This window comes from Neopsephotus bourkii, unplaced genomic scaffold, assembly GCF_033783945.1.
Source record: "Neopsephotus bourkii isolate Nb327-2 ecotype Australia unplaced genomic scaffold, CSIRO-AGI_Nbou_v1 NB_1542, whole genome shotgun sequence".
Taxonomy (NCBI): domain Eukaryota; kingdom Metazoa; phylum Chordata; class Aves; order Psittaciformes; family Psittacidae; genus Neopsephotus; species Neopsephotus bourkii.
The window spans coordinates 5,335,062-5,349,726 of NW_026902018.1; the positions used below are offsets into that span (position 1 = coordinate 5,335,062).

Below are 14,665 nucleotides of genomic sequence, written 5' to 3' on the forward strand. Positions count from 1 at the left end.
TGCTGCAGGCGAGCGCCCTGCTCTGTGGCATGTGTGTTACAGCTGCTCTGATTGTCCCCATCAGCACCTCTTGCTCTCATTTTCCCCTCTCTGCTCCCAAGGGAGGTTGTGTAAGTGCTTTTTTTAGACCAACTTGTAGAGAAGGAGCTAAAACCAGGCAATGCATTGGGTGCCCCTGCTCAGAGCAGTGCAGGGTGGCACCACAGTGGCAAGTGCCCAGCCTGCAGTTCCGCATCCTTGGATGCAGGTGGTGCTTCCTCATCAGTTTCTCCCTGTGCCAGGGACACACTGCAGGGAGATCTGACAAGGCCGGGCTCTACCTCAGAGCTGCCTTTTCCCTCAAACCAGGAGATCGAGTGGGCCGGGTGTGTCAGGAGCCACTTGCAAACATGTTTGCCTTGGGGACAGCTTGGGAGCAGGGCTGGGTGCTCCAGAGGGGAGGGAAAGAGCCACCCCTGGATGGCAGTGCTGGTGAGGACACTGCGACCACCCTGCAGTGAAGGTCTGCCATGGGCTGCATGGTGGCTGCAGTGATGTGCTGGGGTCAGAGGGCAGCCCCTGGCAGTGTAACGTGGCATCTCTGGCCTGTGCTGGGTGTCGCGGGCAGCAGGGTGCTACCGCTGCTGTGTCGGGCAGCCCTGCCTGTAACGGTCTGCTCTCCTTCCGCGCCAGCTGAGCTGCAGCCGTGTCTCGCTGCACCCGCTCCCTTGGGAAATGCCTCGTAGCCGGTGACCTCGGCAGCCCCCCCGGTGTGTCTGCCCACGGCAGAGCTCTCACACCCGCGGCAGCTCCCAGCCTGTGCCGTGCGGCAGTCATTCTTGGTGCAGCTGCATGGAGAAGGGGACAGCAACTGTCCTTGTATTGCTTCTGCCGTGAGCCAGCTGCTGGGGCAGCTCTGGCGCATCTGTCATTGTCCCTGGTGGCAGCAGAGCCAGCTTGTCCCAGCCTGCTGCTGCCGCAGGGCACCCTTGGCATGGCGTGGCTCAGGCCCCTTGCGTATTGGTGGCAGAGGGCAAAAGGTCCCAGGGAAAGCTCTCTGTCCCCCCCCAGAGAGGAAGGCTGGTCAGTGCTGCTGTACCCCAGTGCTGGGGCAGGGAGCGATGGGCTGTGCATCAGTGCGCCGGGAGGAAATGGCCTAGCCTGGGGTGTGCGGGTGGTGGGGCGCAATGCTTAGCTCTCACCCCACTGCTTCGGGCCTGCTCCCTGAAGCCTGGCTGCAGCAAAGCAAGCAACGTGAGGAGCTGTATTCCCCAAGCCCCCTGTGTCATTTACATACACCTCAGCAGCAGCAGCACAGCACCCGCGTTCCTGTAGCACTGCAGACCCTCTCCGAAACAGACTCCTGTCCTCCGCGTCCTGCCATGGCCCTGGGCTTCATGGTCCTGCTCCTGGTGGGGATGATGGAGACAGGTACGAATGGTGTGGCTGAGCAAGCTGCTGTCTCGTGTGGGGTGGTGGCAGGACTGGGCTGTACAAGGGGGTGTTCGTCTCAGCAGGGCGTTTCCTCCAGGGCTGTGATGGGAGGATGGAGATGGGGTGATGGGATTGCCTGAAGGGACACGGGGACACGTTGGGGCTGAGGGTGATGTGGGACATGGCTCAGCCCATCAGTAACTGCATCTTTGGTGCGCAGCTTCCAGGGCTGTGCCTGTGCTGACCCAGCCAACCTTCATGTTGGTGCTGCCCGGGCAGACTGCTCGCTTGTCCTGCACCCTGAGCCCCCAGTACAACATCAGTGACTTCGGCATCTCCTGGTTCCAGCAGCGCCCGGGACACAACTTGACATATCTGCTCTATTACAACTCTGAGCGAGAGAAGCACAAGGCCACCAAGACTCCCGACCGCTTCTCTGCTACCAAAGACATCGCCAGCAATGCCTGCATCCTCACCATCACATCCATCTGTGATGAAGACAGTGGCAACTATTACTGCTCCCTGTCAGCTGCCTTCAACCGGTTTTAGAAGCAAGAGAACAAAAGCTTGTTGCGTTTCCCCTTGCAAGGCTGACATGAGTTATTTAATAGGGAGGTGGCAGCTCTAGGAGGAATAGAAAAGGTCCCTCTAGTGTGCTGCAGCTAGCCCGGCAGCACTGCATTGTGCTGTGAGGTGCATCAACCTCCTGTTCAACCCCCGTGTCCCCCATGGAGCATTGGGCAGCCTGACACAGTGTGAGACCAGCCAGGGCTCGGCCCTGGGGCGCATTAGCAGGGATTTCCTGCTGCGGTGCGAGCTCTGCCATGGCCGGGCTCTTCCTCCACTTGGCACAACGTGGGCTTGATCCAGCTTGGGCTTCTGCGTGGTTTGTTTCGCCTGATAATAAAGGTTAATCCTCTGCCACGGGGCTTGTGTCGTGTGTGCGATGTCCTGAGGAGCCCCTGGGGCTTCTCTGCAGGGATGTGGTCGTGCCTGCGGGTACCCGATGGGGAGGGTGACCCAGAAGCGCCGTGGAGGGGGGGGAGTTTGATGGGGTCTGCGGGACCTGGATGGAGCTCACCCATCCCTGGCAGAGCCCATCTTCACCAGAGCCAGAGCCCTCCCTGCGCGGGGACGCTGTCCCCATGCCCCAAGGACCTGTCCCCTTCCGCAGCACCCTCAAAGCCGTCTCGAGGCCCCCAGCGCGTTCCTTCACCCGTGTCTCCGCGCAGCCATCTCCCCTCACCACCCACCCCAGCCCCTGCTCAGCCCCAGCCCCCCCAGTCTTCTGAAAGGAAAAGGACGCGTGTAACCACGCAGACACCTGTAGGTACTTTGTATGCACGTTTCCACACAGAAAGAGCCTGCATTTTGCACAAAAATCCCATAGATTTCACTTAAAACACTGGGGGGGAGGTAACGAACACGCCAAAGCGCTTCGCCCCCTGCGCAGAGCAGCGGGCACACGGGCGGGCGTTAGGACCCATCCATGGGCGCCGACATCACGTGGGGAGCTGCTGGCGCTGCCATTGGCTTGGCGGAGGAGAAAAAGGATGCGTCACGTCCTGGTTACCGCTGTGCGCGTCCTGGTAACGGCGTGGAGTGGAGCGGCGCGATGGTGAGCGGCGGCCGGGCCTGGACCGGGCCTGGACCGGACCGGACCGGAGCTCTCCCTGCGCCTCCGGGGGCCGGGCCCCGCGCCCGGGGGTTCGGCGTGGGGCGGCTGCTTGGCCCCCGCCGCTTCTTTGATCCCCCTCAGCTGCGGGCCTGGCTCCCCCGAGGGAACGGGCTGGCTGCCGGGAGTGCCGGCGGTGTTTCCTCACGGCTGTATCGGACTGAAACCCCTGCTGGGCCCGTAGTGGCTCGGCGGGCTTTGTGAACGCCCTGGGGCGGCAGGAAGGGCTTGTGCTGTTCTGTTGAGTACCCCGAGTTTAACTCTCGTTTTCCCCCTGCTGTGTGTGGAGTTGGTGTTAGTGTTAGGGGACCTTCACATCCCACACCGGTGCTCTGGGCTACCTGTGAAGTTCAAGAAGCTGCTGGTTCCGGGAAAGATTCAGCACATCTTGTGTACAGGGAACCTCTGCACCAAGGAGACCTATGACTACCTCCGGACCCTGGCTGGGGACGTCCACGTTGTTAGGGGGGACGCTGAGGTAATGTTCTTGCTGCTTCCCCTTCCTGAGGAATCTGTGGCCTCGATTAAACTTGGGAGCCCTTCAGTGTTAGTAGTTCCTAAGCTGTTATTCACCAGGATAGGAGGTGGGAATGAGTAACACTGAAGAAACAGAATTATTTTCTAGACCCCTGTTGCCTGGGGGAGTCGATGCACTTGGCTCCCATGGACTCTGCACAGGTCTGTCTGTGGTTGCTGACAGGCCACAGGAGCTCCCCAGCTGCCTGCGTAGCTCCAGGAGCTGGGGGCTTGTGTGTGTGCATAGTTGCTGTTGGGCAGCCTTGGGGCACCTGATCTCTGCACAAACTCTTCACTCTGCTCTGTGGTTTCTCTTGCTGGGGTGTGGTATGAGTATCCCGTGGGTCTGCGCGTTGAGAAAGACCTTGTGCTCTCCAAAAGTGAAAAGCAGGTTTATGTTTTGGGATGTAGGAACCTGTGTTGTGTAGGTGAGGGCTCTCTGGCTGATTTATAGCTGTGCCTTTTGTCTTTTCAGAGCCTGAATTATCCTGAAGAGAAGGTTGTAACTGTCGGGCAGTTCAGAATCGGGCTGATTCATGGCCATCAGGTAATCCCCTGGGGCGATGTGGCCAGCCTGGCCCTGCTGCAGAGGCAGCTGGATGTGGACATTCTCATCTCTGGACACACGCACAGATTTGAAGCATTTGAACATGAAAACAAATTTTACATCAACCCGGGATCAGCTACAGGAGCCTACAATGCTTTGGAAACGTGAGTGAGGGGAGCCCTGAGCTGCCCAGCACAGCAGAGCCCATAGGTGATACCGGAATGTCTGTGTTCACCTGTGAGTGTCCAGCCACTGTGCTGCAGAATGCTGCTAAGGTGCTGTGGGGAGCAGGAGGCCAGCTGTCTGCCCTCCCTGGGGATGCAGTGGGGCTCCCCTGTCACCAGGGTTTGACTTAGTCCATGTGCCAGTCCAGCACTGGTGTGTCTGGGGCTTCTTCCTGGGCCTGGAAGGGGTGAGCTGAGCAGCTTCTTGAAGTTGCTTTGCTTTCTGGTGTCTTCCCAGAAGCTGCATGCTAATATTTTGTAGAATATCAGACTATTGAAGGCACTGTCAGCTTAAATGTCTCAGCCAGGCATGACTTGGGCTTCACTAGGCAAAGGGCAACTCTGCCTGAGGGGCTGCGGTTGGTGCCTGCAAACTGCAGGTTCCCAGATCCCTGCAGCTGGGTGTATTAGAACACATAAACATAAGGTATGTTCGTAGCAAGAAGTGTGAGTTGATTGGGAAGATGGACAAAGTATGTTTTCTTTCCAGGAACATCATCCCTTCATTTGTGTTGATGGATATCCAGGCTTCCACTGTTGTGGCTTATGTATACCAGCTAATTGAGGATGATGTGCAAGTAGAAAGAATTGAGTTCAAGAAGTACTGAATCATGTCCGACTTGCTTGTTGACTTCTCACCCCCTTTCATTGCTTCTCTTCCCGGTTAAGTCTAGGTGGCGGCAGGCCACCGGGGGGTGCTGCTGCTGCACAATAAGGTTGCCACAGCGCTTTACTGTGAGCTTGTAAAAGAAAAAGCCCTGAAACACCACGGTTAGTCTTGGTTCCCAAACAGAAGAAACTGAAGAGAGAGGACTGTAGAGAATCTCCTATGTCTTTGGAGAAACTGCTATGCTCCTAAATAAGGAATTGCAGAGGGTGGTGGTAGTTTGGCATAGAACCTCTTCTGTAAACTGGATAGAATAATAAACACCAGTCTTCATGTGTCTGTGTCCTATTCATCATGCTTCAACAAGACGGAGGTGGGCTGGAATTTGCAGTGAGGGGGCACTGATGGCTGAAGGAAGCTGTGGTTTGCCTGGTTGCTGCGTGGTGCTGTGCTAAGGTGGCTGCAGAAGATGCTTGAGCAGGGTACACAAGTGTGTCTGCTATCCTGTGGTGCATGTCTTGGCTAAGGCTGTATGTAACGAAAACCAGAGCTGAGGACCACTTGCCTGGACAGCTTGATCCAGATGGTTATAGTCCTGTGACACCTAAGGAAAACCCCTTTATGGAGCTTTGGTGTGAAGCAGGACTTGGTTTTCCCACCTGAGTGACCCTGTGAGCAGACAGTCCAGACTGATTTTGGTGAAACTGGTGGGTGAGATGTGCCTGCAGTGGATGGCGAAGGAGCGAGACAGGAGCTGGCTGTGAGTGCAGGGACCCTGTTTCCACAGAGGGGCTGTGCCAAGGTGGGAGGGGAGTTAAGAGGGAGCAAATGCCCACAGCACAGGTGGTAGGGAGAAGGAGCTGGTGGGATTGCACCATGGCCTGGGCCCCTCTGCTCCTCGCGCTGCTCGCCCATGGCTCAGGTGCCTTGGCCAGACCCGCTCTGCCCGCACGGGGCCCTTGTGCACAGGGGCCCTGTCCCCCTGCCCGGGCAGGGCTGTGCTCCTGGGCACTGGGTGACCCCCGTCTCCTCTCCTCTCCCTCTCCAGGTTCCCTGGTCCAGGCAGCGCTGACTCAGCCCCCATCGCTCTCAGTGGAGCCAGGAAAGAACGCCCAGATCACCTGCTCCGGGAGCAGCTATGCCTATGGCTGGTACCAGCAGAAGGTGCCTGGCGGTGCCATTGTCACTGTGATCTACGGTGACACCAAGAGACCCTCGGACATCCCTTCGCGATTCTCTGGATCTCAGTCTGGCTCCACGGGCACGTTAACCATCACTGGGGTCCAACCCGAGGACGAGGCCGTCTATTACTGTGGGAGCTATGACAGCAGCACTGGTGCTGTTGCTGTGAAGCAGAGAGATGTGAAAGTGAGCTACAGAAGAGGGTCTCTATGCTTCTCCCTCCCTGGGGAGCTGGGCTGTTGTTCTGCACAGCTTCATGTCCCCTCTGCATGGCCATGTCTGTGAATGTCCTTCTGGTTATACCGAACCGTGCAGGATGTGACCCTGTGCCTGTGTGTGTCCTGACAAAAGACATGTGTGCCTTTTGTCTGCCTCCCACTTCATGCTGCTGTCGGGCATGTCCTCTTGCTTCTGGTAGAAGGGCTCACTCCTTGAGCTCTGTCTGTGGGGCTGGGGTCTCTCTGTGCCCTTAAAGAGCTTGTGCACAGGGGCCCTGTCCCCCTGCCCGGGCAGGGCTGTGCTCCTGGGCACTGGCTGACCCCCGTCTCCTCCCCTCTCTCCTCTCCCTCTCCAGGTTCCCTGGTCCAGGCAGCGCTGACTCAGCCCCCATCGCTCTCAGTGGAGCCAGGAAAGAACGCCCAGATCACCTGCTCCGGGCTTAGCAGTGGCAGTGCTGTTGGCTGGTACCAGCAGAAGGTGCCTGGCGGTGCCATTGTCACTGTGATCTATTGGAACAACAAGAGACCCTCGGACATCCCTTCGCGATTCTCTGGATCCAAGTCCGGCTCCACGGGCACGTTAACCATCACTGGGGTCCAACCCGAGGACGAGGCTGTCTATTACTGTGGTGCCTGGGACAGCAGCAGTGCTGATCAGCATCCTGGTGCCCCCAGGGTGGCTATGGTTGGGTGCTTCTGGTTGACCATCTGTTGTCTACCGTGCATGGGGGCAGCAATTGTAATGGTGGATGTGGAGGGTGCGGAAGTGACAGAGCTCCTGGTAGCACAGAGCTGTTGTGTGACTGGTTCCTGATGCCCTCAGAATGTCCTGTCCTGCATCTGGTCGTGTGGCTCATGTAAGCTGGGAGAAGTGCTGTTACCTGTGCCATCCTGCTCTGGTCCTTGTGCTCCCAGCCAGTTCAGGGCTGATGCCCACCCTCCTCTGGTGACAGCAGCTGTGCCTAAAGGCCCTGTGTGTGTGTGTGAGGCTGCCTCTCTGAGCATGGGGTGCCTTGCTCATGGTCCCACACAGAAGTCCTGAAGGTTGTGGCAGGAGCTGGAGATGTCTCTTGACATGGTGGAAGCTGTCAGCGAGGAGGGACAGCATGGGGCTAGTCCTGTGCTGGGCTCTGCTCTCAGTTCCACTGCTGCTGTCCCTGAGGGCCACCTTTGTCCCCACATGGTGTCAGTGTGGCCCTGCACCACAGTCCTGATGTTCATGGGGCAAAAGGGCTGGGGACAACCAGGTGCCTGTGGGTAACTCCGTGGTGCAGGTAGCAGGGGCTGCTCCCAGCCAGGGGAATGTGGAGGATGATTACGTGCACTTGACTGATACAAGATCCAGCCCAAGTCTGTTTGTGGTTGCTTTGAAGCCGCTGGAGGCCCATGGCTCGCTTTATAGCTGGAGGAACTGGGTTTCCTCACTGCTGGGTAGCCTGGCAGCGCCTGGTCTCCGTGTGGTTCCAGTCCCCTTCAAACCCCAGCTCTCTGCTCTGCAGTTCTGTTGTGGAGCTGAAAGAGAAGCGGCTCCTGCTCAGGGAGCTGGGAGGGAGGTGAGGAGAGAGTTGCAGGAAGGATCCTGCCGTGATCCAAGGAAGAGCCATGGCCTGGGAAGGTGGGGGCTTAAAAGGGAGTTGACGTCCCTGGCACAGCCCCATGGTGGTAGGGAGAAGGAGCTGGTGGGATCGTGCCATGGCCTGGGCCCCTCTGCTCCTCGCGCTGCTCGCCCATGGCTCAGGTGCCTTTCCCAGACCCACTGTGCCCACACGGGGCCCTTGTGCACAGGGGCCCTGTCCCCCTGCCCGGGCAGGGCTGTGCTCCTGGGCACTGGCTGACCCCCGTCTCCTCCCCTCTCTCCTCTCCCTCTCCAGGTTCCCTGGTCCAGGCAGCGCTGACTCAGCCCCCATCGCTCTCAGTGGAGCCAGGAAAGAACGCCCAGATCACCTGCTCCGGGAGCAGCAACAACTATGGCTGGTACCAGCAGAAGGTACCTGGCGGTGCCATTGTCACTGTGATCTATGGTGACAGCAGTAGACCCTCGGACATCCCTTCGCGATTCTCTGGATCCAAGTCCGGCTCCACGGGCACGTTAACCATCACTGGGGTCCAACCCGAGGACGAGGCCGTCTATTACTGTGGGAGCTATGACAGCAGCACTGATGCTGTTCTTACGATACAGACAGATGTGAAAGTGAGCTATAGAGGAGGGTCTCTGCCCTTCTTCACTGGGGAGCTGGGCTGTTGGCCTGCAGCAGCTTCATGTCCCCTCTGCATGGCCATGTCTGTGAATGTCCTTCTGGTTATACCGAACTGTGCAGGATGTGACCCTGTGCCTGTGTGTGTCCTGCAAAAGACATGTGTGCCTTTTGTCTGCCTCCCTCTTCATGCTGCTGTCGGGTATGTCCTCTTGCTTCTGGTAGAAGGGCTCACTCCTTGAGCTCTGTCTGTGGGGCTGGGGCCTCTCTGTGCCCTTAAGGAGCTTTGTGCACAGGGGCCCTGTCCCCCTGCACAGTCCCCTCTCTCCTCTCCCTCTCCAGGTTCCCTGGTCCAGGCAGTGCTGACTCAGCCCCCATCGCTCTCAGTGGAGCCAGGAAAGAACGCCCAGATCACCTGCTCCGGGAGCAGCAACAACTATGGCTGGTACCAGCAGAAGGTACCTGGCGGTGCCATTGTCACTGTGATCTATGGTAGCAACAAGAGACCCTCGGACATCCCTTCGCGATTCTCTGGATCTCAGTCTGGCTCCACGGCCACGTTAACCATCACTGGGGTCCAACCCGAGGACGAGGCCGTCTATTACTGTGGGAGCTATGACAGCAGCACTGGTGCTCTTGTTATGGTACAGACAGATGTGAAAGTGAGCTATAGAGGAGGGTCTCTATGCTTCTCCCTCCCTGGGGAGCTGGCTGTTGTCCTGCACAGCTTCATGTCCCCTCTGCATGGCCATGTCTGTGAATGTCCTTCTGGTTATACCGAACCGTGCAGGATGTGACCCTGTGCCTGTGTGTGTCCTGCAAAAGACATGTGTGCCTTTTGTCTGCCTCCCTCTTCATGCTGCTGTCGGGTATGTCCTCTTGCTTCTGGTAGAAGGGCTCACTCCTTGAGCTCTGTCTGTGGAGCTGGGGCCTCTCTGTGCCCTTAAGGAGCTTTGTGCACAGGGGCCCTGTCCCCCTGCACAGTCCTCTCTCTCCTCTCCCTCTCCAGGTTCCCTGGTCCAGGCAGCGCTGACTCAGCCCCCATCGCTCTCAGTGGAGCCAGGAAAGAACGCCCAGATCACCTGCTCCGGGGGCAGCAACTGGTATGGCTGGTACCAGCAGAAGGTGCCTGGCGGTGCCATTGTCACTGTGATCTATAAGGACACCAACAGACCCTCGGGCATCCCTTCACGATTCTCCGGATCCAGCTCTGGCTCCACGGCCACGTTAACCATCACTGGGGTCCAACCCGAGGACGAGGCCGTCTATTACTGTGGGAGCTGGGACAGCAGCAGCAGCTATGGTGTCTGCTGGCAATGAGTAGTAGAAAGTGAGATGCATACTCCAAGATCAGGGGGAGGTTTGTGACCCTCTTTGTCCTGGCTGAGCAGAGCTTTGGCTGTGGGGCTGAGGCAAGTTCCTGTCCCCTCTGCACAGCCAGAGCTGTGAACGTCCTCCCTTTCCTGTCCCAATGAATTGGAGGGGTTACTCTGTGGCTTGGGACCGTTGTCCTCCTCCCCACAGTATTTATAGCGTGGCACCTTCTGCCACCCTGCTGCCTCTTGCTACTGAGGGCCATGTCCTCCTGCTGATGCCAGAGCTGCCTTTCTGCTGGGATGTGTTCAGCTGGGCCCCGCTCCCAAAATGTGCCTGCGACCATGGACAGGAGGGAGTCGGAGCATTTTTCCTGCAGACACAATGGGGCACATGCAGCTGAGATGTTCTCTCACACTACTTAGAGTCCTATTTGGTTATTTCTGCCCCTGTCTTGCAGTGGCTCTGGTCTTTGCCGTACCTGTGTGTATGCTTATGAATCACTTGGTTGTCATACATCAGTTAGAAGAAACTGACGGATGGTGTTTGTAGTAACAACACTTTGTTGACGGTTCCTTCCCTTGTGCTGAAAAATTGCAACAGATTTAGACCTTGCTCCTCCATGTGTCTTTTGTTTCGATGTCCTGAAAAAGAGACCAAACAGCCACGTATTAATTATTGACACAAACCACACAGTGGCCCTGGGAACTTGACCACAATCTCTTATGGACAGCATGAGCTTTAAACTCCACCTTCTTTGTTCATCTGTCACACTCAGTCATTGTTTAGGTGTAAGTTTGAATAATTAGGTTTTGGTTAAAAGGAAAGCATAGAGGCAGAGCAAACACCTGCCTGAATGAGAGCTGTGCTCTCCTCCAGCTGCGCACTCCCTCTCCCCCTGCCCGGGCAGGGCTGTGCTCCTGGGCACTGGCTGACCCCCGTCTCCTCCCCTCTCTGCTCTCCCTCTCCAGGTTCCCTGGTCCAGGCAGCGCTGACTCAGCCCCCATCGCTCTCAGTGGAGCCAGGAAAGAACGCCCAGATCACCTGCTCCGGGAGCAGCAGCTACTATGGCTGGTACCAGCAGAAGGTGCCTGGCGGTGCCATTGTCACTGTGATCTATGATAACAACAAGAGACCCTCGGACATCCCTTCGCGATTCTCTGGATCCAAGTCCGGCTCCACAGCCACGTTAACCATCACTGGGGTCCAACCCGAGGACGAGGCCGTCTATTACTGTGGGAGCTATGACAGCAGTGCTGCTGCTGGCACGGTGGCAAAGAGAAATGAGGAAGTGACACAAAAACCCCCGTCACCACAGGGACCTGTCAGGAGTCTCTGCTGTCCCTGACTTATGGTTGGGCAGGTCCCTACCGTGACCCCACCTAATCTGAGCTTGGCAGCAGTGATGCTGTTGGGTGGTACCAGCAGAAGGTGCCTGGCACTGCCCCTGTCACTGTGATCTATGAGAGCAGCAGGAGACCCTTGGGCATCCTTTCGTGATTCTCTGGGTCCAGGTGTGACACCAGGGGCATGTTAACCATCACTGGGATCCAAGACGAGGATGTGGCCATCTACAACTATGGGAGGTACGACAGCAGTACTAATGCTGACGTGGTGAAATGGAGCAATAGGGAAGTGATACAAAAACCTTCCTGCATTGCAGGAGCCAGTTAGGAGTCTCTGCTGCCCCTGTTTGGTGGTGGGACAGGTCTCTGCCATAGCCATGCCCTGTGCTGCAAGCGCCTGAGCCTGATGTCCCAGCTCGGCTGTCCATTAGACCCCCATGTCTGTGCCCGTCCCCTGTCACTTGGCAAGGGGCTGTGCAGCACCAGGGAAGGTGCTTCTCCCCATGGCCATGCTCCTCACCACGGAGCTCCAGGCTGAGGCAGAGGCTGTCTTCTCCTGTGCTGGCTGGGGCACCAGAGCTGCTCAGGGTCATGCTGACTCCCAGCACACCCAAGGCCGCTGATGCCACAGGTGCTGCCTGCTGCTGCAGGTGCTGCTTGGATGCTGTGTTGGAGCAGGACATGTTCCTGTGAGGCGGCTCCTGCCATGGAGCACGTGTTCTGATCTCCTCCTTGTGATGCTTGTCAATGGCTCATGTGCCCCGGCCAGACTGGGGCCCTTGTGCACAGAGGCCCTGTCCCCCTCACCAGTCCTCTCTCTCCTCTCCCTCTCCAGGTTCCCTGGTCCAGGCAGCGCTGACTCAGCCCCCATCGCTCTCAGTGGAGCCAGGAAAGAACGCCCAGATCACCTGCTCCGGGAGCAGCTATGACTATGGCTGGTACCAGCAGAAGGTGCCTGGCGGTGCCATTGTCACTGTGATCTATGGTAGCAACAAGAGACCCTCGGACATCCCTTCGCGATTCTCTGGATCCAAGTCCGGCTCCACGGGCACGTTAACCATCACTGGGGTCCAACCCGAGGACGAGGCCGTCTATTACTGTGGTGGCTGGGACAGCAGCACTGGTGCTGATAGGGTCATGGTGATGCTAAGATTGCTATATTCCTTCCTGTTCCTTCCTACACCTCCTCTGGTTGGAAAAGATGCAGAGAGCAGGCAGTTGGTGCCATGTTGCACTTGTACTTCTTCCAGCTCTGCCTTTGCAGGGTTTTGTCTACATGTCTGTTCTGATGCCACTTCCCCTCTGGTGCTACCAGTGCAGTGTTGGTGTGTGATGCTGGGCACCTCCATCCTTGCTCTGGGTACTGCAAATGATGGTTTCCATTGCACAGTGTTGCTGTACTGTTGTGCAGAGGGAGTCTCTGTCCCTTTTGTGTCTGAGAGCTTTTCCATTGGGATGAACAGGCTTAGGGGAATCCTTGGCTGGGGAGGGATCTATCTGCTCTAGGAATGCATTTCTATTGCAGGCTGTGAGCTCCCAGGCTCTATGTCCCTCCATTGCACTACCAGCCCTCTCATCCCACCAGCGACTCGGCCTGGGCTGCTCTGTGGACATTCCTGACTAATCTTAAGGGGTGCAGAGAAGCCAATGGGCCAGAGTCCGTGTGCCGTGAGTGCTTCGTGCTGCTGTACTGGCAGGACATATGTGGGAAGAGGGTGTTACCTGGGACACATTTGGTCTTCAAAAGGCCCTGGTGGAGCTCATGCCCCCTGCCCCAGCAGTACCCTGTCTCTGGTCTCCGTGGTGGTGCATCTCACCAGCCCAATGTGTGCTGGAGATTCATTCATTCCTTCTCTCACACATCATCTCCCAATGGGCTCCCTAGACGCGAGATGCCCTGCCCTGCAGGCCCTGGCACAGGAAACCCATCACTGTCCCACTGCCCAGGAAGGGCTGTGCTCCTGCAGCACTTGTGACCCCATCTTCTGCCTTCTCCTCTCCCTCCTGGTCTCTAGGCAGGTCTACTCATGTGCTCTTAATGTAAGTGTCCTCAGAAGTAAAGCCCTGCATTGCCTTCTTCATGATTAACAACACCTACGGCTGGTTCCAGCAGAGGGTGCCTGGCAGTGTCCCTGTCACTCTGATCTATCAGAACACCCAGAGACCCTTGGACATCTCCGGATCCATCTCTGGCACCATGGCCACGTTAACCATCACTGGGGCCTAAGCAGAGGACGAGGCCATCTATTACTGTGGGAGCTGGGACGACAGCAGTACTGATCAGTCTCATGGTGACACAGAGCTATGTGCACCTTTGAGAGTCAGAGGTGTGGGGTTTATCTCCTGCTCCCTCTCCACCAGGCAGTGCTGTCTCTTCAGCTTTGGGGTTTTCCATCCCCCCCCACCCCCCCGCCATGCTCTTCCCTGTGTGCCGTGTCTCAGGGCAGTGACTGTGTCTCCAGTGACAGGGCCATGGTACTGGTGAAGCCCTGGCTGTGCTTGTCTCCACTGCTAGCATCTATGTGAGGGGCAGAGAGCCTGGGGCAGTGCTGGGAGCTGGGCCCATGGAGCTCCCTGCAAAAAGCTTTGCAGCATTTCTGCTCCCCCAGGCTGAGCTGCACCCCCAGCCCTGCAGCAATGCAGCCATGCCGGGTGCCAGGGAGGGTGCAGGGGCAATTGCCAGCCTGCAGGATCCTGGGGCACTGCAGCAGGGCAGGGAGACCTCCTGCCTGAGTCCCTTGCTCTCACATGGCTCTGGCTCTCCCACCCCAGTGTCTCTGTTCCCGGGGGGAAGATCATATCTGGGTGCAGCGGCAATGTTTATGGCTGGTTCCAGCAGAAGGCACCAGGCAGTGCCATTGTCACTGTGATCTATGAGAGCAGCAAGAGACCCTCGGGCATCCCTTCACGATTCTCCGGATCCAGCTCTGGCTCCACAGGCACGTTAACCATCACTGGGGTCCAAGCTGAGGATGAGGCCGTCTATTACTGTGGTGGCTACGATGGCAGCTATAATGGTGACATGGAGCAATGAGTAAGTGATACAAACACTCCCCACCATTGCAGGGGCCACTTAAGGGTCTCTGCTGTCCCTGTTTGGTGGTGGGACAGGTCTCTGCCATAGGCATGCCCTGTGCTGCAAGCGCCTGAGCCTGATGTCCCAGCTCGGCTGTCCATTAGACCCCCATGTCTGTGCCCGTCCCCTGTCACTTGGCAAGGGGCTGTGCAGCACCAGGGAAGGTGCTTCTCCCCATGGCCACGCTCCTCACCACGGAGCTCCAGGCTGAGGCAGAGGCTGTCTTCTCCTGTGCTGGCTGGGGCACCAGAGCTGCTCAGGGTCATGCTGACTCCCAGCACACCCAAGGCCGCTGATGCCGCAGGTGCTGCCTGCTGCTGCAGGTGCTGCTTGGACGCTGTGTTGGAGCAGG

General features: G+C 57.7%; 3 protein-coding genes and 3 gene segments (V, D, J or C); all 6 read left to right on the plus strand.

Annotated features, from left to right (window-relative positions):
- Nucleotides 1-1,216: 1,216 nt before the first annotated feature.
- LOC133221697 (pre-B lymphocyte protein 3-like) overlaps nucleotides 1,217-14,665 on the plus strand; it is a 157,787-nt gene continuing 144,338 nt past the window's right edge. The window contains exons 1-2 of one of the 2 annotated variants that reach the window (XR_009728051.1): nucleotides 1,217-1,410; nucleotides 1,634-2,121. Coding sequence is in view for 1 of the 2 variants with exons in the window: in XM_061370810.1 (XP_061226794.1) it covers nucleotides 1,362-1,410; nucleotides 1,634-1,962 (378 nt within the window). In the remaining variant the exon portion in view is untranslated. Of the gene's footprint in view, nucleotides 1,411-1,633; nucleotides 2,338-14,665 lie in introns of those variants that run through there. The other variant, XM_061370810.1, reaches the window with a different exon arrangement.
- LOC133221752 (vacuolar protein sorting-associated protein 29-like) lies at nucleotides 2,903-5,317 on the plus strand. The gene is made up of 4 exons (XM_061370929.1): nucleotides 2,903-3,226; nucleotides 3,273-3,566; nucleotides 4,080-4,315; nucleotides 4,866-5,317. Exons 1-4 carry the CDS (start codon nucleotides 2,903-2,905, stop codon nucleotides 4,981-4,983), a joined length of 972 nt encoding a protein of 323 aa, XP_061226913.1. The 3' UTR covers nucleotides 4,984-5,317.
- On the plus strand, nucleotides 5,826-6,464 carry LOC133221673 (Ig lambda chain V-1 region-like). The segment is given in 2 exon segments: nucleotides 5,826-5,904; nucleotides 6,031-6,464. Coding segments are annotated over 2 exon segments (465 nt in total).
- Nucleotides 8,024-10,378, plus strand: LOC133221674 (Ig lambda chain V-1 region-like). The segment is given in 2 exon segments: nucleotides 8,024-8,120; nucleotides 9,587-10,378. Coding segments are annotated over 2 exon segments (393 nt in total).
- On the plus strand, nucleotides 10,733-11,239 carry LOC133221753 (Ig lambda chain V-1 region-like). The segment is given in 1 exon segment: nucleotides 10,733-11,239. A coding segment is annotated over 1 exon segment (492 nt).
- Nucleotides 11,422-14,465, plus strand: LOC133221754 (uncharacterized). The gene is made up of 4 exons (XM_061370930.1): nucleotides 11,422-11,505; nucleotides 12,048-12,736; nucleotides 12,823-12,941; nucleotides 13,865-14,465. The coding sequence occupies exons 1-4, from the start codon at nucleotides 11,422-11,424 to the stop codon at nucleotides 14,269-14,271; spliced, it is 1,299 nt and encodes a 432-aa protein (XP_061226914.1). The 3' UTR covers nucleotides 14,272-14,465.

What these genes read in the sequence shown, in the direction of transcription:
- LOC133221752 (XM_061370929.1), top strand. Translation starts at nt 2,903, where the DNA reads ATGGGCGCCGACATCACGTGGGGAGCTGCTGGCGCTGCCATTGGCTTG. An exon ending in CTGCCGGGAGTGCCGGCGGT is followed by an intron (nt 3,227 to 3,272) that starts GTTTCCTCACGG and finishes CTGGGCCCGTAG; the next exon opens with TGGCTCGGCGGGCTTTGTGA. An exon ending in GCCTACAATGCTTTGGAAAC is followed by an intron (nt 4,316 to 4,865) that starts GTGAGTGAGGGG and finishes TTTTCTTTCCAG; the next exon opens with GAACATCATCCCTTCATTTG.
- LOC133221754 (XM_061370930.1), top strand. Translation starts at nt 11,422, where the DNA reads ATGTTAACCATCACTGGGATCCAAGACGAGGATGTGGCCATCTACAAC. An exon ending in GGCTGGGGAGGGATCTATCT is followed by an intron (nt 12,737 to 12,822) that starts GCTCTAGGAATG and finishes TCATCCCACCAG; the next exon opens with CGACTCGGCCTGGGCTGCTC. An exon ending in GCTGTACTGGCAGGACATAT is followed by an intron (nt 12,942 to 13,864) that starts GTGGGAAGAGGG and finishes CTGCACCCCCAG; the next exon opens with CCCTGCAGCAATGCAGCCAT.